This window comes from Sminthopsis crassicaudata, chromosome 1 (genome assembly GCF_048593235.1).
Source record: "Sminthopsis crassicaudata isolate SCR6 chromosome 1, ASM4859323v1, whole genome shotgun sequence".
NCBI lineage: Eukaryota > Metazoa > Chordata > Mammalia > Dasyuromorphia > Dasyuridae > Sminthopsis > Sminthopsis crassicaudata.
The window spans coordinates 481531106-481557623 of NC_133617.1; the positions used below are offsets into that span (position 1 = coordinate 481531106).

The window sequence follows — 26518 nt, forward strand, 5'->3', positions numbered from 1 at the left end:
GATTCTAGCCTGGCACTCTATCCATTGAGCCATCTAACTGCCCTAGGAAGGGAGCTAAGAGATCAGTTAATACAATAAGGCACAGATGAGTTGCCCAAAGTTAAATGGATATCGAGTAGCAGATTCAGGATTTTGAACACCTAATCTGATTCCAATTCTTTTACCGCATCGGTTCTATTCACTCTACTCTGCTTATGAAAATATATTACATTTTAGAGAAATTTTCATCCAAAATACTTTAAAACAAAACAAATTTTGACCTTTAAAGGGGCAAGCTTCTTTTATATTGCAAATGTACTTATGTGGAACAGCTCATTCCCCTGAAGATGTTGCAAGCAGGCTTTACTGAAGCTGGATTTGGCCTGTGAGTCTCCATTACAAGGAAGAAGGAGATGAGCATGGAAGCAGGCTGGTGACTGGTAACATATAAAATCCACATTGTATCTTCCTGGCAGCCAGTCACAAATGCCAGAATTCAGGAAAGCATAAAAAGGAAAAAAAAATATGGTTCTTATCCTCAAAATTCTGTAATGAATTTGTAAAATTCCTGCTCAGCAGCGGCCAGAAGGGTCTTGGAGACTGAGGAGTTTCCGGTGATCACTTCCTCCTCTTCCTGCTGTTCTTGCCAGTTCCTCCCAGCTCAAGGAGAAAAAAAAGACATGTGAAGAGACAATCAAAATAAAACTGATAACTGACTTAGATATACGGCAACAGATCCAATGCCTGGGACCCTGGGAGATGAAGACAAACAATAGAATAGCAAAGAGTAGTCAATGAGAACTTTACCTCTCTACAGCAATAGACTATTTCAGGGTGGGTTACATCCAAGGCAATCCCTACTCCATCCTGCTGCCTCCCTCCCAGGGGTAGGACACCCCCCAACCCCCAGCAATAATACTTGACTACTGGGTAGGGAGTGAATAAGTTAGACAGCCAATCGAATGAGAAGAAGAGGGTTCCTTGAGCTGATTCTTAAAAAAACATAAAAGAAGACAGCATGTATGGTACTGGATGAATCTGGAGATCTAGGTGTGTATCCCACTCCAACACTAACCAGCTGTGTGACCATGGGCTGAGTCACTCTTTGGACCTCGTTCCTCATTCATAAAAAGGGAATGAATGATAATCACTCTTGCATTAAATAACTTATGGTATTGTTGGTTAAGAAAGTGCTCCATAAACTTTAGTGCTATAGAAATGGGAGTAGTTATTATTATTAAAGAGATCAGACAATGATCTCTAAGGTCCTTTATAGTTTTTAATTCTACGAAACCTAAGGTTCAGCTACAAATAACCAATCCCATAAAATGTTATCCCTTACTAAAGTAAAATCAAGAGAGACTATCCCTCTCCCTTTCTACTCTCCTCTCCACCTCTCTATCCATGTTCTATGTTTTTGTGTCTTCTTCCCTGCTTTAAAGTTATCCTTGGATTCATCATAACCTGATTTTATCAGGGTAAAAAGGAGAGGAGGGAAGAGCAAAAGGGGACAGTGTGACCTACTCAAAGTTCTCCTTGTACTGCACTAGGGAGAACTTCAGTTACATTGTTTCCAGATCTCATTGTCCAGGACTTAATTATGTAAAGGTTCATTTTCCTTACTCTATCTATAAACCATACATTGTAAAGGGAAGGTACTTCTGTCATCAGGCTAATTAATCCCTGTAAACACCATAGTACAATGCAGGGACATGACTAAATCCCTTTCTATGACATTAAAAATCAATTACAATTGACTACTGAGATAGACTGCTTAAACTCCTGATCTCTTCTCACTGAGCACCAAGGATGTTTTCATAAGGAGGCAGCTCTAGTGAACATTTCATTTTGTATTCATTGAACTCAAATCAAATGTAACTTCTCTAATCTCCTCCATATCCAAATTTTTCCAGTTCAATTTCCTCCCACAGTGATCTGTCTCTTCTAAGGCAATGATTGTATTACTCATTCAGCACTTGATATATCATTACACATACATATACACATACATCACAACTCCCCTCCCTCAGATCCTATGAATCCAGGCCATATATACACACATACATATCCACCCACCCACCCACCCATATACACATATTACACGAGAAGCCATGTGGTACAAATACTGGATGTGGAGTCAAAGGACCTGGGTTCAAATGTCAGACAGGCTGTTAATTGTGTGATCCTGGTCAAATCCTTTAGTTTCTCATCTGTAAAAAGTCCTCAAGGGTGGGTCTCTATCCCTAATACCTATCATGGTGGTTGGCAAGTTAAAGGAATTAAGGATATTTAGAGAATACCAAGTCAGGCTGGGGGAGTCAAGTATGTTTTTTTTTTCAAGTATCTGAAAGATTCTCACATGCATAAGGGGTTCGCTTGACCACCGTGAGCAGAATTAGGACCCATGGGTGGAAGTCTCAGGGAAGTAGATTTTTACTCAATATAGGAGACTAACAGTTGTATAAAAATGAAATGACTGCCTCAAGGTAGTGAATTTTCTGTTTATAAAAGTCTTCAAGTACATGCTAAATGACTCCTTATTCAAGTTATTTTAGATATATGCTTCATAGAAGCATTAGGGAAGATTCCTTCCCTAAAACTAAGATTTTGTAACATTAGGGAAGGGTAGGAAGTATTTAGAAGCTAGCTTGAAAACACAATCAAGTAACACTCTCACCAGCCTGCTCAGGGTCTTGTACTAAGGAAATAGAGGTGGTGCAGTGGATAGAGAACTGGCCCTGCACTCAGGAGGTCCTAAATTCAAATCTAATCTGTAGTTGAATAATCCTAGGCAAGTCACTTAAAAGAGATGAGCACAAGGGAAGTTAAAAGTTATTTTTATTTCTGCCCTAGTCTCTCACTTTTTACATTGATAACCTGCTCGAGATAATCGTAGTATAAAACAGAGAGGATCCCTCACGATTGAGAGGAACTGGCTGGCTCTAGGGTAGTTCACTGGTCCTAGGTGCCTACTTTTTCAAGAGCTCCATACAACCTGAGTCATGTGATACCAGCTACATTTTCTCTTAATTTGTTTGAATTAAACATTCCCCATAATTCGGATTCGTTGTGGAATCTGGGAGCATCAAAGTAGTTGATGATAGTGAGACTTGTAAGGATCCAAGACTATGGGTGTGGGGTGGGAGTGGGCAAGGCGAAAATCTACAAATTCTGATGCTCATCTCACATCTGGGCTCTTCTGATATTGCAGCTAATATGACAGCTGTAAGCATTCTTCTTTCCTCTTTTCCAGCGGCACCTCTGCAAGCCCTGTGGATGCTTTTTCTCTTCTCAAGGTGGTCACTATAAAATCTCTCCCCATCTTGTAAGCCTTTCCAGCCTCATTGATGTGTGGGGCTCATTGCCTGCTTCTTTTGTATAAGAAAGTCTTTTACTCCAGTTCACTGACAAGGGTGACAAGGTTGAGTTGTGGCTAGAAAAATGGTTTAAGGACTGCATTAAGGTGAATGGCTGGCTTTGCTTTCTACCTCCGATTGAAACACTGCTTCTTACAGTGCGCATGAATTTGAACTTTTCCTTTGAACCTCAAACTATTATGCTGCTGGCTAATTAATATACGGGTCATGATTCTTCTACTCCACCCTCTTTCTCCAATTGAGACTAGTACCATGGAAACAAGGACACTCAGAAAACTAAACTTTTGATATTCCTTAGGTCAGCAATGTCTAACAGACATGTCACTCAGAGCTTAAATTGGGCCAGATCAAATTAAGATTTTAAAGCAGCTACCTTCACCTTGACAGGTTGAGGGGGGAGAGAGTTTTTGGCAAGGAGCCATAACATGAAAAGATTCAAGACCTATTCACCCATTCTCCTTGCACCTTAATTGTCAAAGTTCTGACTCCTCTAAAAATAACAACACTTCACATTTACATAGTACCTTAAAATATAGTCTAGTAGGAGGGATAAAACATCTATACAAATAACTATAATACAAGTTAGAAAATGCTTAATTGCATAGGTGTCAAATATAAATATAAAATAGGTTGTCTAAGAAATCCAAGAGAACACCCATTGCATATACACAGAGTCCAAGCAGTAGTATCATCATTTTATGGGTGAGAAATCTGACACATAGAGAGGTTATAATGCCCACAATTCAATGGCTGAACTTGAATAGAGATTTTCTAACCTCAGACCTAAGGCTCCTTTTATTGTAAAACTGTTTTTTTGGAAATCCAGAAAAGAATGAAAAGGTAAGGAAGTACTTTTTCCTTAGATATCTGAGGGGCTCCTACATTCTAAAGTACTCTGAAAAATGGAATTTGGGGATAATTTAAGGGATTCTATCAGTCTTTGGAATGGATATACTAGTAGGAAAGAATGTTCCCAGAGGTACATGGGCTGCATCACAATGGGTTTTTGCTTTCCCATCTGGAGAACAGTCTAGAGCAAGAATGGAAATTCTTCATCATGGGAAACCTGAAAGTACAATTGTTAAGTCATTTGTAAATGGCTAAATGCATGTTAAAAATGGATAGTCCCATCCTTCACAAATCCAGTGCAAAATACTCACAATGAAGAATATGACTTTCTGCTAATAAATGTTAAGCCTCATTGAAATAAAGGAACTCTTTGGGAAGATACAGGGTTGAGGAATGAAGCTCGGAGTCTAGAATGCCATTCTTTCCACCAGTTATGCAGAATGCTGCAGATTTTTCTTTTTTTGAGGCAAATCAAAAAATTTTCCAAATGAGCAACTAACCATCAGATAACACTGAAGGAACAAGGATACTGCTCAGCTTTCTAACACCAGGGACAATTTACAAGGTAATCTTGAAGGGATTAAAACAATATAGACATAGAATTTAGGAGGTCAGAGGTTAGAAGAGAATATAAACATTTTAATCTGAAATCATCTTGTTGCAACTACTCTTTGCAACCAAATGAAGAAAAACAAATACAAAAATAAAACCCATCTTTTTTTTGGTTTGGACATATTTGAATATTGTTTGAACTCCAAAGAAGTTGCTCCAGAAACAAATATTCAGTCAAATTAATAGAAATACTCCTGGACTCTTCAGTTTCTTACAGCTCCTCTCCTCCCTTGTGTGCACTAAATAGAAGATTAAAAGATGGAACAAGGAGCCACCAGTTGAAGTAGACCTCTTTACATTGGCAAGGAGACCCACCATTATCCTGCCTGTTTCTAAATTTCAGGACCCATGTTTATGACAAGAACAAAACTATGTAATTCCAGAAAATGGGATTTCTAAAGTTGTGCCATGTGAATTAAAGTAATAGCACACCTGGAAGTAATTAAAAAAACAAAACATTTATATGGCAATCAAGACAATTATTCTGCAAAACAACTTTTATTTATAAAGAATAATGATGAGGCAAAGTAAAAATCTTTCCCATTCCAAGAGATTTACATATAAATTAACAAGATTAGAATATTTCTAAATAAAAAAAAAATTAAGAAACCATTAAAAGCAATGCTCTTTCTAGCAATTCAAGTTAATAGTTTTACAATTCATTCTTTTAAGAATTTTCCTAATTTTTCCAATTTAAAAAATATTATTTAACCATGATCAGTAAAGGACTGTGTAGAATAGTACACCACATTTATTAGGTTTTAGGCACTTGAAGATAGGACAATGTGAGAAATGCAAGTTCAGAATATGGTCAGGGCATCATGCTGTTGTACATGCTGCATCACATTCTTGCTTCCTCAAGCCTAATGTACTAATGTAAATTGCTATAGATTATAGAAGAGCAACATGCAAGCTGAGCTTCCATAACAAAAAAATGGAGCCTTTGCAATTAGACAAGTTATAGTGCAGTTTAATTTTCATTTGTACCTTGAAGACTTCACAAGGTCATTGGTCTTTTCTGCAGAGAACATTTATTTCTCGGACATAAGCTTTGGAGCAAGGCTTGGCTGGACATGGCTTGATAGATTCAAGCCAAGATGGTCTTTTTCCTAAATAAAGTTGGTTTTATCACTGGGAATGAGGAAAAGGGAGAGTTGACTGACCCATTTGGAGAACCAAGGTTATACTTCTTTCTTCCATTTTTCTTTTTGGGAGTAATGGTGAGTGGATGTCAAATGAAATCTTTTTAATCAGAATCATTCATTTCTTTTTGCAATGTTTCTTTAACATTCTTTAACAAGAATGATATAAGAAAATGTAAATATTTCTAACATCTTAAGCTTTTTCCCCTTATATCTCTATCCTGCTTCCTATCATCAAGTCTAAGCAGTTTTATAGCTATTGCATTTCATAGTCTACTGGAAGATGTTCTGTTTAGACACTATTTGATTTGACCCTCTAAGTGGGCACTTCTTTCCTTTGCTGGCAAATCCCTTTCTCTGATACCAAGGAGTCAAGCTACACCTTCCACTTCAATAGTTTTCCTTTCTTTGGGCTTAAGAAACAAACACTTCCAGTGTTTTAGATTTAACTCCATTTAAAATATTTTACAATTCAATTTTAAAAAACTGTGTGTCCCTGTATTGGATTCTAATGTGTTTTGCTAAGTTTTGCATTGCTGTATAATTCAGTAATGGAGTCCCCTTTTAATGATTTGCATTATCTAAACACTCCCTAACCCAGAAAAGACTTTGAAGCTACATCACTCTGGCCTCAACACCTGTATATTCCACATGTTCTACAGTCTTCCCCACTTTCTTTTCCCAGTATCCCTGAATCCAGTGGATGAATCTGAAGCAAGTGATCTATACGGAGGTACTACCATTTAGATTAACTAGAAGTCACTCCCATGTAGCTCTAAAGACATCTTCAAAAAAGCTAATAGAGCAACCTATTCTTAGCTCCTGAGAAGAGTATTATTTCTCTCCCCTTTCCCCCAATCCCTATAGAAGAGAACAATTGTGTTTATGAAAGCTCAGCAGTAGTAGTAATACATCTAGTGAGGAAGGTTGGTTCCACAGAATGGGCAATGGTGGGGATGAAGGGTTCTCAGAGGCAGCCCATGGAAACTGCTCAGACAGTATTTCCACTGAGGGGATAAAATGGAAGCAGCCTCATTGTGAAGTAGCCACTCAGTTTCCTTTGGCTGACAATGCTGATGTGAGCTATGATAAGCCACAAACAAAAAGTCCTCTCCGTTCATTTAATTCAATGGTTGCTGATATTAAAAAAATAAACAAACACATTTTTGGGAAAAAAATGATGAAAAGTTCCATAACTAAAATTAAGCTTTCTGTTCATGGATCACTTCTAAAATATCTGAAATTGAGAGTTTATGGGGGTTTTTTTCCTTCAAAATTAACTGCTAGAATTTAATATTCTAAAAAACAGTAAGTAACATCATCTTTCCTCATATTATTTTACATTTTCAAAGGAATGCCGTGGTGTTGGGGTGAAAAATGTTAAACAAATAGGCCTATTACCTGCAGTCCTATTTATCCAGAGAGGAGGTTCAGTTGTTGTCATTTTTCAAGCATGTCCAAATTCTCATGACCCCTTTTGGGGTTTTCTTGGCAAAGATACTGGAATGTTTTGCCATTTCCTTCTCCAAAGGAAGATGCAGAAGATAGCAATACAAGTCCTCCCTTCAAAGGTATGAAACACCATCTTCAAGGAGGCGGTCTAAGTCTCAGCCTACCTATTAGAGACTATCAGAGTATAATTAGGCTTTTGTAATGTAAAAATATGATCTTTAGAATGTAAGTCCGAGTTTATTCCACAAACAGTGAGAATTCTCACTTCAAAAATCTTCACCTATACATTAATCCAGAAACACTCATACAGGCCCTTGGTTTTCTTCTGAGGTCCTTAAATGACTTTCAATAAATGCAACTGTTTTCTGTTCAAGCAAATAGATAATTTTCTAAGATTCTCAAATAAGGGTGCAAGTACATAGATGGAACATGGAGGGGATCATACTCTAGGTAGCAAAATATTAAGAGTGATTCTGTTTCAACTGAAGGAAAATGCACAATCTGGAGAAAGAGGCCTATTTTCTTCAGCTAGGCATGTCAGCCCAAGAAGCTTCCTTTTCTCTTCATATCCACAAGTCATACTTGGATTTGGCACATCTTCTCTTCCTGCCAAACATTGCTAGCAGTTTTTTCTGCCAATTTCAACTTATGTGGCACACAACAGAAAGGACCATACATAGAATGGCACCTGTAAGACACACCAGAAGCTGATAACATCCTATGGTTTTCTCCAGGAAAAGAACTATAGAAATCCCCGAATATAAGCTCTTAAATTTAGTATTTAAGTATAACATACAGAAAAAAATTATCATATGTGCAATTCCCAGTGGTATCCACTTGAAAACATAAGTCTTCCTATAAAAATAATTCTTTTTATCATATTAGAAATGCTGAAGAAAATGGGTTGTGCTTTCTCACCTCCAGATTACATTATAAAGGTCATTTGTACTTTCTTCTCATTCTTGACATTCTACAGAATAATCAAACTTTTCTGACTTGACAGAGGCATATTGAGCTTGTTTGCTCTGGTAATCACTGTTTGGGTTGACAGTTGCCTGTTATCCTGTCACCCTCCACAGCTTTATCTGTGGAGCTTTGGGCTCAAAAGAAGATACAACCAAATCTCCTAACAGGAAAAGAAAGGCTATTATTCCCCCCTCTTCCTCAGGAAGTTATAAATAACTTCTTGGATCATTAATTCCCAAGAATTAAAAAGCAGACACAAAAAGCAATTGAATATTTTTTAAGTGGGGGAGTAGTAAATAGAAATTTTAATTTTTAAGCTCTAATTTTTAATCTGAGTAGTTACAGACAAGGATTTCTTGGATTTAACTGAATCCTCCTGGTACTTATACCTTATTGAATAGATTAGTTCTGGAAGCTAGTGAAAGAAAGGAGATCACAAAGAAACAAATTTAAGGCTGAATTCCCCAAATGCCAAAACCACCATACAGTTCAGTCAAGCCACCAGTCAAAAAATTTTGATAACATGAAAATTAATAACAATACAAAAAGATTTGGGTGTTTGAATGAATTTTTTCACTTTTGAACTAGTTCTATAAAAACCGCCCAACTGAATGATGACTGCAGAAGACTCTAAATACTGAGTTGACTTGATTTTTTCACACTTATGATAAAGACAGAATTTGTATGGGGACAGAGTATCGGAGACAGTTTATCTGGTCACTAGATAGAATCTCCATGTAAATCAATATCTCCTGCTTGCTTCCCTGATGCCCGTGCTCACACTTTAAGCTACAAGGAAATGTAGAACCAGGAGTTTATACTGGAACCCTTAGAATAAGATTCTAGAAAGCTGGGTATAAATGTAACAGTTTGATCTTGCTTTCTAAAAATGCATTACAACTCTTCTGATCAAGGGGCATTGTGACATTTCATCCCCTTCAAATTATAACACATAACAATTTAAGGGGAAACTAGGTCTATGTGTGTATTTTTAAAGAAAGGACTCATCTGTGATTTCCTAAGGGAAAAACAAAAACATTCCTCATAGAAGATGAGGTGCTCTTCTGACACACATAATCCCCAATGTTTCAACTGTTCCTTCCAAGCATGGCAGCTCTTTCCATTTGGGGCAGCTGGATTCTGGAAGAATTCAGCAGTTGACCTACTGTTAATTATAGCTTTTACAAGTGTTAGGGCTGTCCAAGATTTAAGGATAGTCTTCAATATGTAGCAGGAACAAAACAAATGATGATGAGAACCAAGAGTTTTTAAAATATCAGAATAGGATGACTTCATTTTCACTTTGTGATCAGAGACTTTTCCTCTCCTCAACCTGCCACACCAGTAGCTGGGCTTTGTAAGGCCACCTTGCTAAGCCAATCTAATACATTTTCAAAAATAATTTTAATGTAGCTTCTTCAGTTTATAATTCAATCTAATACATTTTCAAAAATAATTTTAATGTAGCTTCTTCAGTTTGTAATTTTGTGTTTTTTACCTTTTTTTCTCCCCAGTAGCATAATCACCCAGCTCCGCTCTAAAGAGTTGTAGTGTTGCTCAGTATAGAGCTCTAAAGCAGGTGGTAGATATGCCCAGGAATACGGGAAGTATCATGTCCACAAGAGCTTTACTACAAGAAACTGAAATTCAGCTTTTGTTCATTGAAATATAGCTCTCAGCTGTTAAGAATGATGATAATGATGCTTAAAAAAAAAAAAAAAAAAAAAGGGAAAAACTACCCTGGACTCTACTTGAAGCTTTCTTTGATCCTCTATCACTCATCACAACTTTTGCATTGTGGCTAGCTTGTGCCTTAAATCTCTAAGAAGAGTAAATAGATGTCATTTCCCTACCAATCAAACTGCTCTTCCAGCATTAGAGAATAAGGGCTCAGGAAGTCCTCTATGCTTTTAGCCTTAACCTCATCCAGGAATAAAGAGCAGCTGTATGTGTAGGACCGTTCCTGTGGGTAGTTACAAGAGCCTAGAGCTAACATGGGGAGAGTTTTTTTTCTTCATGGGCAGAGATGGAGAGATGACAATATCATCGGAATCGTCGGAGCTTACTTCATCCACCGGTGGAGCAACAATGGACTGCAACCGGGTGTGGGAGGAAACAGCTGAAATTAACCACAAAGAAAATGAGATTCAATAACACCATATAAGCTCCTCAAAGAAACAATTCTCTCCAGGCAACTGAACTTCCAGAACAAAAGGGACCCATTTGAAACATACAAACATTATTAGCTCTCCTCCTACAGGCAGGAGTAAAAGAGCAATACAGCATAGATCATTGGCCAAGATTAATTGATTTTATCAAGAAATCTTCTCAAATCATTACAAATACTACTCCCAAATGAAGGAATGTGGAGCTGAAACACCAGAACCATGTCTCAATGGGGAAAATGGATCCAGTAAAAAACAGGCAAAGTCAAAGTGGGATGTTTCAGTCCCTTCCAGGTTGAGGCCTAAGGAACAAAAGTGTCCTTAAGATTACAACTGTTTAAGAATGTAAACAACAAAACAAGTGCGTGCACAGCTGAAAGTGTTGCACTAGGATGCCCAGGAAGTAGGCTGACTACTTATTACTTATATGATCTTGAAGAAAGATTGTTATTTATTCTCAGCCTCAGTTTCTTCATCTGTAAAATGAGGGAGTTGAACCAGAAGATTGGTAAGGTCCCTTGCAGCTTTAACTCTTTAGTTCTTAAGAACTGTCTTCCAAAGCAGGCTGTAAGGCATGCAAGAAAATCAATTTTGTACTTTATAGGACCTCAGGTTTAGAATTAGAAGAAATTTTAATAATCACCTGTCTGAACCTCTCAGTTTATAGAAGGAGGAAACTGAGGATGAGTGAGCTGACTTGCAATATCACACCTTTAAAAATGCACAACTTCAGCACCAATAGGCAGAAAAGAGGTCAACTTCATTACCCACCTTATTCACCAGACTTGGCTCCAAATGACTTTGAGCTATTTTAATGAATTAAATCCATACTTGAACAGTTAAGTTTGCCATCACCAAAACTATTCAAAAAAAAACTTGTCACCTTTTTCTGGTAACAAATAACAGGAAACAAAACAGATTCATAATGAGGAATAACTAAACAAACTGTGGTATATGAACATAATGGAATATTATTATACCATGAGAAATGTGTTTGAAGAATTCAGAAAAACTTGGGAAGACTTATGTAAACTGATCCCAAATGAAGTAAGCTGAACTAGAAAAATAAACACATAATAGTTATAGCAATGAAAATGGAAAGAACAAAAGAAATGAAACTTAGTGCCACAAAATTATAACTCAGCTTGACTCTGAAGAAGAGATGAAAAATCTCTGTTGTAGATGTGAGGGACTAGGAGTGGAATGTTGCATAAATTACAAGACTTGGTTAATGTGTTGGATAGTTGTGCTGAATTCTGCTTCTCTCTTCCTCTTCCCTCCACCCCTGCTCTTTTTATTCTTTATTAATAAAGGATAGAGCTCTAGCTTGGGGAAGGAGAAGGATATATTTAAAAATAAAGATAATATAAGAACAAGACAAATCAATAAAAATGTTAAAAAAAAAAAGGGCAAAAATTTCCAAAAGCAACTCCCATAGAAGAACTGTAAACTTATTTTCAATAAACTGAAAAGACAGTGAAATACAATGACTGATCTGAAAAGGATTGTATTCATTTGGAAGCATAAGATCTAGTATGTGTATTTTTAAAGATTCTTTTCAATATAGTCATACTTACATAAAATGAAAAAAAGAAAAGATGATTCATAAAGATATGTCATCTCTCCAAATACCCTGTATTGCAATTATAACTATTTTTCTTCTCACCTGTATTATGTTCAAAACTTTTCAGCTATTCTCAGAAAACGATTCTACAGAACTAATAAGAAGGGCATTCTGAAACACTATTTTGGACAATTCCATCAAGACTATGACTCTTAAAAAACCAACATAATTACTATTCAAATTTAAGAGTTTAGATGATATAATTGTTTGGAAAAAAGTGCACTCTCCACATACCAAGACAATTGGTTTATAAAGATTTAAGGATTAAGATGATTAGTCACTTAATTGAAATATGAGTATGGCTTTCTGAGGACCAATTATACAGAAGTTCATCACAGATAGACCCCTTGGTGATGAATTCTTTGGTCATGGCAGCTATGATGTCTGAGATACAGAGAAGAAAATTATAATTGAATCCTGCCTCAGATATTTTATTTATTCTTGTTCTCTCTCTCTCTTTCTCTGAGACTGACTCATTTCCTAAGTGAAAACAGAATGATAAAAGTACCTGAATCACATGAATACACATTAATTTTAGGCATAAGAATAAATCTTGAGTTTAGAGTAACTCTGAACCAGAAGACTAATGGGAAGTACAATTATATTCTTTCACAAAAATTTAGCACTGGGGACATTAAAAGTCAATAAGAAGCTATGCTACTCAAACCTATTTAGAAGTCTGAAAGTTATTAGAAGGCATTCTCAACATTCTGGTGCACTGGAAACCAATAGAACTTTTTGTACCTTAAGTACCTTTGTACTCCTTTCAAAAAAATTCTTATGCATATGTATGTGATGTGACTGTATGTGTATGAAAAATAAGTAAAGAGAGGGAAGAGAAAGAAACAAAGTTGTGATTTAGACTGTGTTTAGGTCACTGGCAGTTTCAATGACATGTCCATGGTTACTGTGCTAGTATATGTCAGAAGGAGCTGGAGTCTTTGTGATTCAAGGCTGGTCCTCTGTCTACTACATCCTGAATATATTAATTAAAACAACTGGCATTTCTATAGCAATTTATGGTTCACAAAGCTTTTCTCACACCAACTCTGTGAGGGAGTTAAGTGTAAGTATTGTGATTCCCCACTTTACAGATGGGGAACCAAAAGCTCAGATAGACTGAATGACTTCCCCACGGTCACACAGTCAGTAAAGGTCAGAGCCGGAAATCAAATCCTGGTCTCCTTATTCCAAGTCCAGCACTTTCTTTACTAGACCACAGTGCTTGGACAATTTGGTTGATTTAAGAGTCTCAGAATTCAGTTCTAGAAGAGTTGGAACACTGGTGCAAATGAACAGGAATACGACCTAAAAGGCAGTGATCTCCACAAAAACTATACTGAGCTTACTTTCTGGAGGCTTATGGCAAGTCAGTCAAGAAAAGCACATGAGGAACTCAGCCACTAAAAGGACAGATCATAACACCAGTGTGCTCAGACAAGTGAATATGCTGTTCTGTCCTATCCTCTCACCCAAACTGTCTTGTCGTTTCCTTCAGCCAGGTGGATGTTTTCCAGTCAGCAAGCAAAGAGACAACTCCATGGCCAGAGAAACCCCGACTCTCTTTGTGAAAGAAGACCGCTCAGGCTTCTTTCCTGAGATTCACTGAATGTATCTGGACACTTACCACAAGAGGCTTGTTGATGAATCAGTGATTTCAGGTCTTTGGGCTGTATATTGTCATCATCATCAGGTGGTAATTCTTCTGCAGCCTCTTCGCTACTAAATTCACTGTCTTCTTTACCTGGAATAACTCAAAAGTCAGAAACTTCAAAGATGTACATCAATGGCAAAGCAAATAAAACTCTCGTATTTATAATGTATTTCATCTCCTCCTCTGCACATTTTGATTTTACTAGTTTAGGAAATTTCATTTCTACCTGCCCATGCCCACCTCCAGCCCCCAGGTGATGCCATCTCTTAGATTAGAAGCAGCTACAGTAAAGTTTATGGCTGACTCTGAACACTACTAAATGAGAACAGGACTATTTTCTAAAATGCCATCATACAGAAGATCCCTTGTTTGCCCTCAGTGTTATGTTCACAAATGATCAAGACTATATTTTGTGATTTAATGGTATCTCAAAATCTCAAAAGTTTCACTTATAAAATCAAATAGTTCCTCATTGCTTTTGGTAAGCATTTTTCTGCTATTCACATCAAAAACACCAAGTGAAGGAACTCAATTTATTATTGCTCTTCAGTGGGCAGAAAGAAGTCTGTGCTTCATTCATAGATTCTTGGAAAGGATTTTCAGGATTATGTAGTTAAGATGCTAAATATAATAATTGTAGTATAATACTACTTTGAGCTTCAATATAATAGGAATGGAAATTAAAAGAGATATTTTCCTTAAAAATCAAACAAAAAAAAGCCACTAATCAAGGTAGAGAAACCATTCTTTTCTGGTGAGAGATAGGTCTAAAAATACAAGGGAAAAAAAAAAAGAGGGACACACTGGATTAAGTTAGTGATAAACAAGATACCCTGATAACTAATATCAAAATATTCCTATAACCTAAGTAATCTACATATAAAAGTATAACCTATAACTTATGGGAATAAGTTGAGGTTCTTTCCTCCTGCATACATTTTAAAAAGGGATGGGATGAACTGTGTTGATCTGAGATGGTATCAAAAATAAACCTCAGTCAAGATATAGTGTTTAAAGAAATATTTAGGCCTTATTATTTTACTGTATAAAAAAGAACTTAGAACAACTATCCTCTTGCTAAAAATAAACATTCCCTTGTATCTAATTTTTTTAAAAATGAGATTACCAAGAGAAGATGGTGCAGAGACTAGAGAAGTTGATTTCTTGCAAACTGCTGAAATAGGATTCTTTTCATTTATGGGAGAATCAAAGCCTGTTTTTGCACTGGGGAAAAAAAAAAAAAAAAACATTAAAAAGTTTTTAAAAGAACGTATTATAGTGGTTTGAGGCCCAAAGCAGGGCTCATTATTTTGCCTGTAAGGATGAAGAGAAGGATCTGGAGAAAAATACAATCATAATCAATGAAACAATTCAAACTTTAGCAAACAGGCTATAAAGGCTTGTTTATAGACTCATAGAATGTTCAGAGCTGGAAGGTACCTCACAGATCATCTAGGCTAACACCTTACTGTACAAAGGAGGAAATGGAGGCCCAGCCTGTTGAGATTTTGTAAAAAGGCTTTTTAAACCATCCTTTCCCCCTTCTTGTCTTTTGGTGCATTATGTCTTTAGGTAGCCCTAAGGCTTTCAAAGAAGGTCAGGGAGAGTACTGTAGAGCAAAGGTAGGAGGAAGTGAGATTGGACAGAGTCACCATAAAGCCCGGGCAGAGATTAGATGATGGGACTGCTGTTGAAAAAAGTCTGTGCAATGAAAGAAGGAATCTATTCTGGGCCTTTTGGGATATTTCATCTGTTAAATACCAGAATTACACATTTTAAAAAAAAAAAAAAAAAAAAAAAAAAAAAGCAATTAAGACAGGAAGTCTACAGACTCGTGGTTACCTGGACCAAGAGGTGACCAAAATATTATCTATATCTTTTCCCCCAGAACAAAAAAAGCAAAGTGATTATGGCATGAGATGATGATCCCAAGGGCTCTTCAAATCTGATCAAGTTTAAGGCTCACCACATGTCCACAGTGTATTACTAACTGTTCATCAAAAGAATTGGAAAAAACAAAAAAACCCAAAACTGTGGCTTTTGCTCTCAAATAGCTGATATGTTAACTTGCTGCAACACACTGTCTGTCTAATGACTAAATGCTATCAGGTGTTATTCTTGGGTGACTGTGACACTGGCACCTTTTCTCCCTTTGAGACTTATGTTTCCTCTTAATATATCAGAAATAGACCTAACAAAAAATCCAAATCACACTTTGAACCAGCTGCTTCTGACTTACTGGTATCCCATCCGTGTTGAGTGTGCCCTGAAAATCGACTGGATAACTGCAATAGCCTCCTCGTCTTCCTCCTTGTTATCAGCCACCAAAATTGAGGAACTATGACAGCGGGATGTGTTGGATCTCTACAATGTAATGATATCAAAGGAGCAAAGTAAAGGTTTGACATCAAACCTTTCACAATAAAGTTAAGGTTTACCACCCTGGAAACAAGATAGACAAAGAGCAAGATCTCCTTCCTTGGGTGGTTCACTGATGACTGATGCTATTAAGTGAGCAACCACCAGATTATAGATTCTTATACTCTAAAAGCTGTTAAGATACAAGTCTTTTCTTATGGGAGATAATAATTTAGATAGGAGTTCTTTTATCTTAGTAACAAGGTAAGATATGCTGCTTTATTCTATGGCTCCCAAATAGCAATCTAACCTCAAATCTAGATTTTCTTTAGCTGGGCTAGAGGCAAAATTAGTGAGGTCTGAAAATATACTACAGCCTGGAGCATTAGGTTAAGCCCATTGGGTGAGAATTCTTTTCAAGACTAAGTTTAAAAATGTCTAGTACTTCCCCTAGTTGACAAATTGCACCAAAAGAAGAAACAGAGTGACATATTGAGTCTGTGTCCAGCCGTCTTGATGGCTACCTTATTTGGAAAGCTGGGCATGCTGGGAGATTCTGAACCAAATGTATCGCTCGAAAACAGCTTCTCCCGTGCTAAATGTCCCCTGAAAACTGCCTGCAGCACAGCAGCCGCCTAGCAGGGAGAAAGAGAGAAATGGATGTTAATTCCCTGGAAAGCTGGCAGCTACAAATTAAAGCAGATTCAAGAGGGAAAAGGTAGAACTGCAAAGAAAATATATTCCCTGACTGTTGCATATTCACAGAAATATTTAAAAAGTACTTTTCTCCCCCTCACTCACAAAATCTACTGCAATCAGAAAGATCCCAATCTACACTGAGAATAAACTCATTGATCCTTAACCCAATGATCAAATTGAATCCTGAAAAATCTAAAAATGATAGTACTTGTCAATGCGATTACATTGTAGCTGCTTATTTCTGACCCATATTTGACAGCTCAAGACATGTGCTAATGTTTTCATGTTAGAATCTAGTTATTCAAAGGCTCTGGATACTCAAACACATATTGTAAATCAGGCAGTGTTTGACAGGTTCTGGCATGGCATAGAAAATGTTTTGGTAGTTTTTTTTTTCCTTCTATTTCTGGAAGTCAGTATGGAGACTTCATAGGCTCTACACTTTTATCTCTGGAATAGAGGTGGGATTAATAATACACCAACCCATTCTTAATTAAAAATACCAAACACTTGACAAGGGAACTGAAGCTCTCATCTCATTTTAGCCAAACAATAGACAGACAGACATACTGAGCACAAATTCTTAACATTCCTTTCAAGGTCCAGATATTTTTGTCATAATCGTCATGTAAAAGGCAGGATTTAAGGCAGGATCATGGGATAATAGATTTATTTGATTGCAGGACTGATTTTTGATGAAGGTGAGGAAATTGTCACATATAATGTAAGTAAAAAAACAACAAAGAAAAGTACCTGAATATAGGTGGTTGAAGAAAAAAAATTAAAGCAATACATTTCGGAACTAACCTAAGCTACTTGGGCAACAATCAAAGGTCAATCACTTTTCTTTACTAACATCTGTTTGCCACCGTTAAGAGGGTAATACTCTTTAGATTAATGGTAAAGCAATTGTGATAGTAATGCTTAACCTCTACAAGTAGAAGAAATCTTTTTCCTTTTAATGATCCAAAAGGTCACACATTCTGGATGAACTAGGAATAAAACTGCTGATCTATAGAAGAAACCCAAGCAATACCTCTGAAAAAGAAAAGAAGGAAGTGAGAAAGTAGGGGAGGGAAGAGTAGAGAGATTTCCAGGACTCCAAAAAAAGAAAAATCCCACATACATCAATCTACTCTGTGTACTCTTTCCAGAAAAGATGACTTGGTCTTTAATAAAAAGGCAGCTGAGGAGTGCCACATCTCTAGAACTCTCTCTTATTTTGTGTGTGTGTGTGTGTGTGTGTGTGTGTGTGTGTGTGTGTGTGTGTGTGTGTGTGTGTGTATTCACATACAGACACAGAGTAGTTTTGAGAACTGTATCCTTCTACTCATCAAGAAATATCAAAATCTTATGTTTGGGAAAAAAATGGAAATGATCTTTATGTCACTTTTTCATACTAAATTTAATAATGGAATTTGTTTTAATTAAAATGAGAACTTAAAGAGACGCCTTTGAAAACCACACAAATTTAGTAAACTTCAATATTAAAACATCCCCTGATGTTTCATGTTACCTTACTGGTATAATAACCCACACTTACCTCATCCAGATTAGCCTCTTTTTTCTGAAACAAAAAAACAAATTCTAAATTAACATTAGAAGGTCTAGCAACCTTTTAAAATCACATTCTTCCCCCAGGGGATTTATTTTTTCCTCCTTACCATTGCTATTTGATCAACTAAGGGACTGAAAAACATAGTTTTTATGGAGATAAAAGCAAAACGATAACACAACTTGGACTGAAATGAAATGAACTTTTTCTTCAACCTAGCTCCTTCCCCTGACCCAAGCAAAACATAAATAGGAAGGCAAGTCTACTGACTAAAAATTCTCAAATTAAAGTAAAAGGTTTCAGTAGTATTTGCCAATTTGGAGCAATAGTACTCTCTATTAGTGTTTGGCACTGATGATGAATATTATATTAGCCAGTTGATGTTTAGTAATAACTAACTTATCTAAGTAAAAAGCATCACAGGAAAAAGATCTGTCCATCAATAGACCAAGAAATAGATAAAGAGCAAGATGATGTGGAATGGAGGGAAATAAATATGTATTTTAATGGGAAGGAGAAAGGAGTGGGTACATGTTGCAAAGATGAGGTCCAAGGCATATAGAGGACAGAAGATCATTTAGCACATTACAGAATAAAAGCTGAAGACTATGAATATATCAGTAGAATATAAGTTCCTTTGGAGCAGGGGTTATTTCATTTTTATCTCCCCAGGATCTTAAAAGAGTATTTTACAAAGAGTAAATGCCTTAATATGTCTGTTGAATTTGCTCAAACTGTCACAGTACAGAGAAAATAAAAGAATAATAAATTTTGGAACAATCTTATTATTACTTGATGAAAATCATTTGCATTTTGCCACTTGCCACTATTAAGAAGGGTAGTTAGTAACCTTTAGCACCACTATTCCTCTCTCTAACTTTAATATCTAAAAAAATGCTGACTTTTTGAATGTAAGTTGGACATAAGCCGAGAGGTAGCAGCTCATGTGGAGACCAACCAATCATTAATTTCAAGTTCAGTTGTGGTTTGGACATTAGATATAGTAAATTAAAAGAAGACAAAATGCCTTCTATAGACTCAGAGCTTTGTACAAGCATTAATACTGGAAGATTATATACTGGACTGCTTTGGGAAGGAATGAGTACTCCAATACTTGAAGTCTCCATGTAGCAGTCACAGAGGATTCCTTCTCAAGTCATATTAGAAAGAGTATTCCTTTTTAAATGCAGGTCAGACTCAGAAGACTCTGAGGCCCATTCTACCCAGAGATTCTATGATTTTATGCTATTCTTATTTTATAATTGAATTGAATGGAATTGAGCTTAATAATAAGCATTTTTTTTGTCAAGCACCTACTATGTGCCAGGAACTGTGCTAAGCTAAGATTAAATTTTTTTGATCACTTGATTAAAGATGTAGGTTTTACAATAAACAGGCCCAATATAGACAAATTATATTCAGATGACCATATTAGTAGCATCAGATTTACATGACATTACACCTTTAGCAAAAATAGAGTTATCAGAATCTGAATTCTCTTAGTATTGTCTTAGAACTTAGAGGGAAAATGCCAACTATCTTGTTAGTCAGTCAATCAATAAGCATTTGTTAAGTACCTACTATGTGCCAGGCACTGTGCTAAGCAATGAAGATGCAAAGAAAGGCAAAAGGACGTCCCTGCTCTCAGGTCTAATAGGGGAAACAACCACAAACAACTATGTACAAACAAGACACATCAAGTATAAACTGGAAGTAATCCATAGAGAAAAGCTACTAGGCATTAAGGGAGAATCCAGAAAGACTTCTTGTAGAAGATGGGACTTTAGCTGGAACTGATTAACTTTTTCAACTAATACCTGCGGAGTAAATTATAGAGGAAAGCTGAATGAAAGTGAAGAACTGGGTGGCTACTGAAGATTAAGGGACATGGGAATAGAGACAGTATATGTTCTAGGTTACAGCATTGCTCTAGCAACTCCATTATTTTTCAACCAAAATAGAAAGTCTTGCTATGATTTCCAGAACAGCAATATATAATCTTCAAAAAGGAGAAGGGGATTACAACTATTCTTTGAGGACTATGGAAGTAGGGAATCTAATGCAATGGAGCAGATATCAGCATTCAGGTAAACAGATAACTCCATGGTCATTTTAGAAAAGTAAAACAAAAATAAAATATTGACAACTCAACAAATCAATTACATTTTTCCTCTAAGATCCTTTGTAACAAATAGAACAATATATATATAACAAGGTTTCATTTCCATTCTCCCTTGTGGTAGACTAGTTAACCTTTAAGATTGTTTGAACTCTTAGTATTTAAAACATCATGTATAAGTTTCCATAATTCCTACACATGCTTAATCTTTTTGGCATTGTTAGAGAACTTTTTTAGCTTCTCTTGTGCCCATAAAAGTAGATCAAGTAAACAGTATCTGTCTCATAAAAACCAGTCTGCATTCCTTTAATAGAATTAGAGATAAAATTTCCAGATATGAGTTCTAGAAACATTTATCTGTTATCAGAGGTCGTGACTATATGGTCAGAAATACATTCAAGATATTTTTATCTTAAAGAGTTCTGGAAGAGTTAGTTCAGTTGGTTGACCATGAAAATGAAGCCAAGGCTAGAAGGATTAATCTACATATCAGTCTGTTAATTTTGTACCATGAAAAACTGAGTTTTGTTAAGACAGACTGAACCCCTAACTCCAATTAATCATTTCACAAATCACATTTTGCTCATCTGATCATCAGGTGAGTAGATGAATAGTTTCAGTAACCCACTCTAACTACTAGAAAAGTAACTCAAATATAAAAGTAACTCAACCTTTGGGTACTATGATCAATAGCATTATTTTTCTATAGGAAAAGCAAAAGTCCTATGATTTTTACATGAGTTGAAATGAAAAGCATCACACAAGCTTGTGACTATAGATTCCAGGTCTATTAAGAATTTTTATGGGAATTAAGCTCCTCTATCTTTTACTGGGAAGGCTTTTAGGATAATGCCAGTCACTCATGTGCCAGCAGTGGGAAAGTCTGGGGTAGCACTCAAATTGAATTAGGTTCTGCTGCTGATTATCCATGTGACTTTGGAGAAATCATTTCACCAGGCTAGGCCTCAGTTTTTTCACTAATAAAAACAAAGGGCTAGACCCATTGATGGCTGGGCTCTCTAAATCCCTTCCAGCTCTAAGAGTCTATGATTCTAGGAGAGTGCTTTTTTAAGAACATTCATTAAAAAGCCAGAGAAGTCTAGAACAGAAAGAGGTAATAGCTATGTAGAACAGTATTTCTTTTCAGGAAATTATCACCTTTCTTTTAAATATCTTCCATTGATTTTGGATAATTCTGGCAGCTTTATCTCTTCTGTGCTCTTTGTTTCTTGTAGCAGACTGGAAAGTGGGAGGCCAAGAGGACACATTACTTGAACGCGGTACAGAACTTTGCCGAGTCTGGATACAGGTAACGTTGGAGGAGATAAAGGCATCTTCCTGAGCCTGCAAGAAATTCAAGACAGAAAAGAATGAGTCATGGAAGGAAATGAATAAGTAGAAGCAGGGTAGATAACTATCAGGTAAGGTGGCAGGATATTACTTCACATGATAACAGGATATTCTGATCATGCTTTTTAATTTGGAGAAAATCTGTATCCACTGCTCAGCTTGACAAAATCTTTGGTGAGAAACAAAGTACAAACTGTAAAATGGATTCAAAGTCATTTTTCATTAAAGCCTCTAAACTTCTTTATGGCAGCACTCTTCTTGGGGGGAACAAAAAAAAAAACAAAAAAAAAACACCACGACATCACTTGTGATCCTGCCAGCATGGCAATACTTCAATATTTTTTCTGATGGGTTTCAAAAAGCCTTCCAGACATGATTAATTGTTTTCAAACCCCAAGGAGGTAAGTAGGTGAAAAATATCAGCATCCCTAATTTATAGCTTGAGAACACTTAAAGCATAGAGAGGGTTATTAATTTTGCTTGAAGTCACAAAGCAAGTTAGCAGCACCAATGAGGATAGAACATAGAATATCTGCTTCTTGGGTTATTTAGTGCTCTGACAGATCAATGGCAACATTAATGATACCTAATATCAAGGGATGGGCCAAATTCTTCTGTTGGAAAAAATATTTCCTACGATTGGGGCAGAAGAGTATAAGTTTTGAGTTTGAATTAACCTTCTAAAGCCAAGATGCATTTTTAGCATTACCACTATTTTTAGAAGCCTGAGTCACTAATCCTTTAAAATGGTTTATGATTTTAAAAAGATAATCATATCTTAAATTAGAATGAATAAAAGCAAATTTCTGATATTATAAACATAATAATTGGAAAAGCCCCTCCCCCCTTTTTACTTAGGTTTAATAACCAAAGTAAATTAGGTGAATTTATTAACTTAATTAATTTATCAATTATCATTAATAAACAGAAAATACAGATGGAAGGATTAACTATGGTAAATATCAGTTTTGTAGGTAGGAAGAAAGAAGTTTTTCCATTATAATCATCAAATAACTATTGTTTCCATATTGTCACTAGCTTTCTGGTACATATTTTCTCTCAATATGTCTTAATGTCATATTTCTAACAATGAAAATACTAATCTCTAAATTCAGCAGAGACAAAATTATTGGGAAAAGATCTCATAAAAGAAACAATTCAGAAAACTATGGAAAATTTATAACTAAGTCAAATGTCTTTTAACAAAATACTGTCAAGAACAATTGGTTGCCATCACATCTGTTTGACCAAGTTCACCAACCTACATTCTTCCTTTCCCCAGAGTACTATGATCTATGGACAATGATGCTTTATTGAAGGGAGCAACTTGTCAATTTACTACCAGTGTGATGATGAGAAAGAATGGTAATTACAATTCCTTCTGATAACAGCCTATAAGGTTTTTTTACCCTGAGAATATATTAATGCACTTCATACTTGACTAAAGAAAAGCAAGTCAACTTAAGCAACTTGGCAGCAAGTTCTAATTTTTCAAATTATAACACATTTCAATTCCTTAAAGTAAAGTAACAAGCTGGATTACACTGTTTTAGAATGATCACTGACAATTAGTACTATTCAGATCTCTCTCTTGTCTATTTAGAGTACTACTCAAACTCTACCCAATAGCTTTACCTTTCTTTGAATCAACACTAAGTATTCTTGGCTCCTCTGCTTTAAAAAAAAAAAAAAAAAAAAAAAAAGGAGGAGGAAAAAGAAAAAAGAAAAAGGCTCTTGGAATAAAAACTTCTTATGTCAATTACTTTATTATTCTATTTTCCAGAGATATTTTCTATTATCTGTTTACAATGTTTATTTATGGGAGCCTGTAGCAAGTAAATTCAAAAAAGGAAAGGAATTATCAAGGAAAAAAATAATCAATAGGTAATCTCCTGGTAGAAGCAAAGGGATCTTAAATTTCTAAAAACAGAATTCACTGTGAACATCTTAAATATAACTATATAGGGATCTAAGCTATAAGAGAGTAGTAAAAAAAAAATTATCCAGCTTTTTGCCTTCTTATAGGAGTTGATTCTCAAGAGTTTGAGACTGCCCAGTTTTAGAAGAAAAAAAGAATGGCAAAAAGAAAAACATTATTCAACTGTAAATCCACTGAACAAATTTCCTCAAAGTTTTAGTCAAGAAAAATTTGGCTGCTGCCTACAGGCTTGGATACTTTGAAGGCAAGACAATAACTAGGGAGGTAAAAGTTAGGAGACCCTGCTGATATGGCACCTCAGCATTATAGTTGAGCTAATAGAGTTTCAATGCCAAATTATCAAGATTAAGTAAACGGATGAAATCTCTTCATGATGAAAAGGGGACTATATGTATATATATACCTACCATGTATGTATGTATATGTGTGTGTGTGTGTGTGTGTGTGTGTGTGTGTGTGTGTGTATATATATATATATATATATATATATATATATATATATATATATATATATATATGCATACACCTTCATCCTTTAAGTTCACATAACCAGCCATAATATCAGATCCTTAAGAAAATGTAAGGAGATAGAATTTAATATAACAAGAGACCTTCTTTTCTGACTGGTTCGAGATTCTACACAATGGTACAAAGACAGGCATTCATTGCATTAAAGCCATTTCTTCTCAAAATTTCCAAGTTAACATGCCAAAAAAATAAGAAAATAGGACAGACATGTTTGTCTCTTACTTTTCTTTAATGGTCTGGAGAACATCTTATGGAGCAAGAGATAAAGGAAGAGCTCCAAATTTGGATGAGCTTTAATCTAAGAGACACTAAGAAAACACATTCCCAAATATGTGGGAAAACCCTAACTCCTCAAGAAAATGGAATTTTTCTTTAAAAAGGTTAAAATTCTACAAAGAATATCCAAATTTACTGAAGGAAACTGGAGAACTAAAATATGGGTTTCATAGGACTAACAATTTTTCAAGTCCAAGACAGTCCCCAATTCCTTATTTATTCAACAGCGTTTATGAATGTATGAGGTACAAGATAAAATAAAAATAAGACAAAATAGTCCCTATCCTCATAGTATTTATGTTTATAGAGAGGAGATGTATAAGTCAGAACCTGTTATATACAAAAAAGAAGTATGAACAAGATGTTATGAAAAATTACAGAGGAGACAGATACTGCTTTAACAGGGAAGGCATCTTGATATCATTCAAAAATATCTTCCTAAAGTCAACATTCCTTTGTAAACATTTTTTACAATGCCTTCAAAAATAATTATAAATGTACACTAAATATTAACTTTATCTGTAACCTAAAGCAAGGGAAAAAATACAACTTGGTTACATATAATGCCATGTCATTTATATGGTTAGAGATCCTGGTGTTCTTAGGATACAGAGTAGGGGACTTTGAGCTCTGTTTTGCTGCTATGCTGTTTCAAATTGAAGATCTTGCCTGGTATTAGAAAATATTTTATAGCAAATTAAGCATTTAGTCAAACAAAGGAGCTTTTGAAAAATGACGAATTTTTCTAGTTGACTGGAAAAGTATTTGTGTATTACTCAGTATGTAACTGGGAAAACTGCCACAAAAACACACCTTACATATAGTGTATAAATTATGTTTCATTCATTAATGAAAAATATTTTCCAGGAAAGACTAAAACAGAATTAAGTAAAGGATGAAACCTCTTTAACAGATACTTCTCCAAGCAGTTGTCAATAATAACAAGATAGCATCATATAAACTATCAGGCAGAAGTCACCTTAGCCTGTTCTATAGGAAATCCTGATTTTTGCTGCTTAGCTGTTAGGTTTGTGGCTTATCCAAATTTGCAATTAAAACAGTGCTAGTGAGGTTTTCCAAATAGTAAAAAAAAAATTTTTTTTTCTTTTTTGAGGCTGGGGTTTAGTGACTTGCCCAGGATCACACAGCTAGGAAGTGTTAAGTGTCTGAGACCACATTTGAACTCAAGTCCTACTGAATTCAAGGCTGGTGCTCTATCCACTGCTGCCCCGTAAAAATTTTTTTCTTCTTCTATGCCAAGAGTTGAGATACTTAAGATTCAATGCTTATTACATGATAAGGAGCCAAAAAACTAAAAGTGGAACATAAATGAATCAATTTTATTAAATAAAAATTAAATAAAAATTTAATTTTCAATTGGTGGCATACACAAAGAAAACTCTGGCCTCAATAAATCCTTAGTTTTTAAAGGCCCCGAGAAAACTACATAAGAATGCAGCCTTTAAAATAAAAAAGCAACTTGTTTTTTACTCAAAGAAATAAACCCTTGAAACTAAGATGTATTGTATTGTCCTTGTGTACCAGGTAGAAACCAAAGATATTGGTCTACCAACTAAGAATTGATTTCAACCTTCCAGTTTCCTCTAACAATAATGAACAAAGAGGTATTGCCAAAGAAAGCAAAGATTCTGTGAGATAAACTGCTTCCCTATTTCAGGTATGTGTTTTGGTGACAAATTAGCTTAAACTGTCCTTCTCTGTCATATGCACACCCTGTGCTTCTCTCAGAGCATGTAGCAGCCTGAGGGATTTTAACATTTAAACCAGTTAACATTTAGACCAGTCTGGTCTGGGTTCTGCTTTGGCTTTCTATGGTACAGATTTAAAAGAATCCAGGAAACAGCTATAAGGGA

General features: G+C 35.7%; 1 protein-coding gene across 9 annotated transcripts in view; it reads right to left on the minus strand.

The window, feature by feature from the left end:
* Window positions 1-253: 253 nt before the first annotated feature.
* IQCE (IQ motif containing E) overlaps window positions 254-26518 on the minus strand; it is a 100063-nt gene continuing 73798 nt past the window's right edge. For 6 of the 9 annotated variants that reach the window (XM_074281183.1, XM_074281182.1, XM_074281180.1 and 3 more), the window contains 7 exons: window positions 21710-21895; window positions 18421-18444; window positions 16703-16813; window positions 16060-16184; window positions 14947-15044; window positions 13794-13910; window positions 8649-10496 (listed from right to left, as the gene is read on the minus strand). In XM_074281183.1, the coding sequence (XP_074137284.1) occupies window positions 10351-10496; window positions 13794-13910; window positions 14947-15044; window positions 16060-16184; window positions 16703-16813; window positions 18421-18444; window positions 21710-21895 (807 nt within the window). In that variant the 3' untranslated portion in view covers window positions 8649-10350. Of the gene's footprint in view, window positions 640-8648; window positions 10497-13793; window positions 13911-14946; window positions 15045-16059; window positions 16185-16702; window positions 16814-18420; window positions 18445-21709; window positions 21896-26518 lie in introns of those variants that run through there. The other 3 variants (XM_074281179.1, XM_074281186.1, XM_074281185.1) reach the window with 3 other exon arrangements.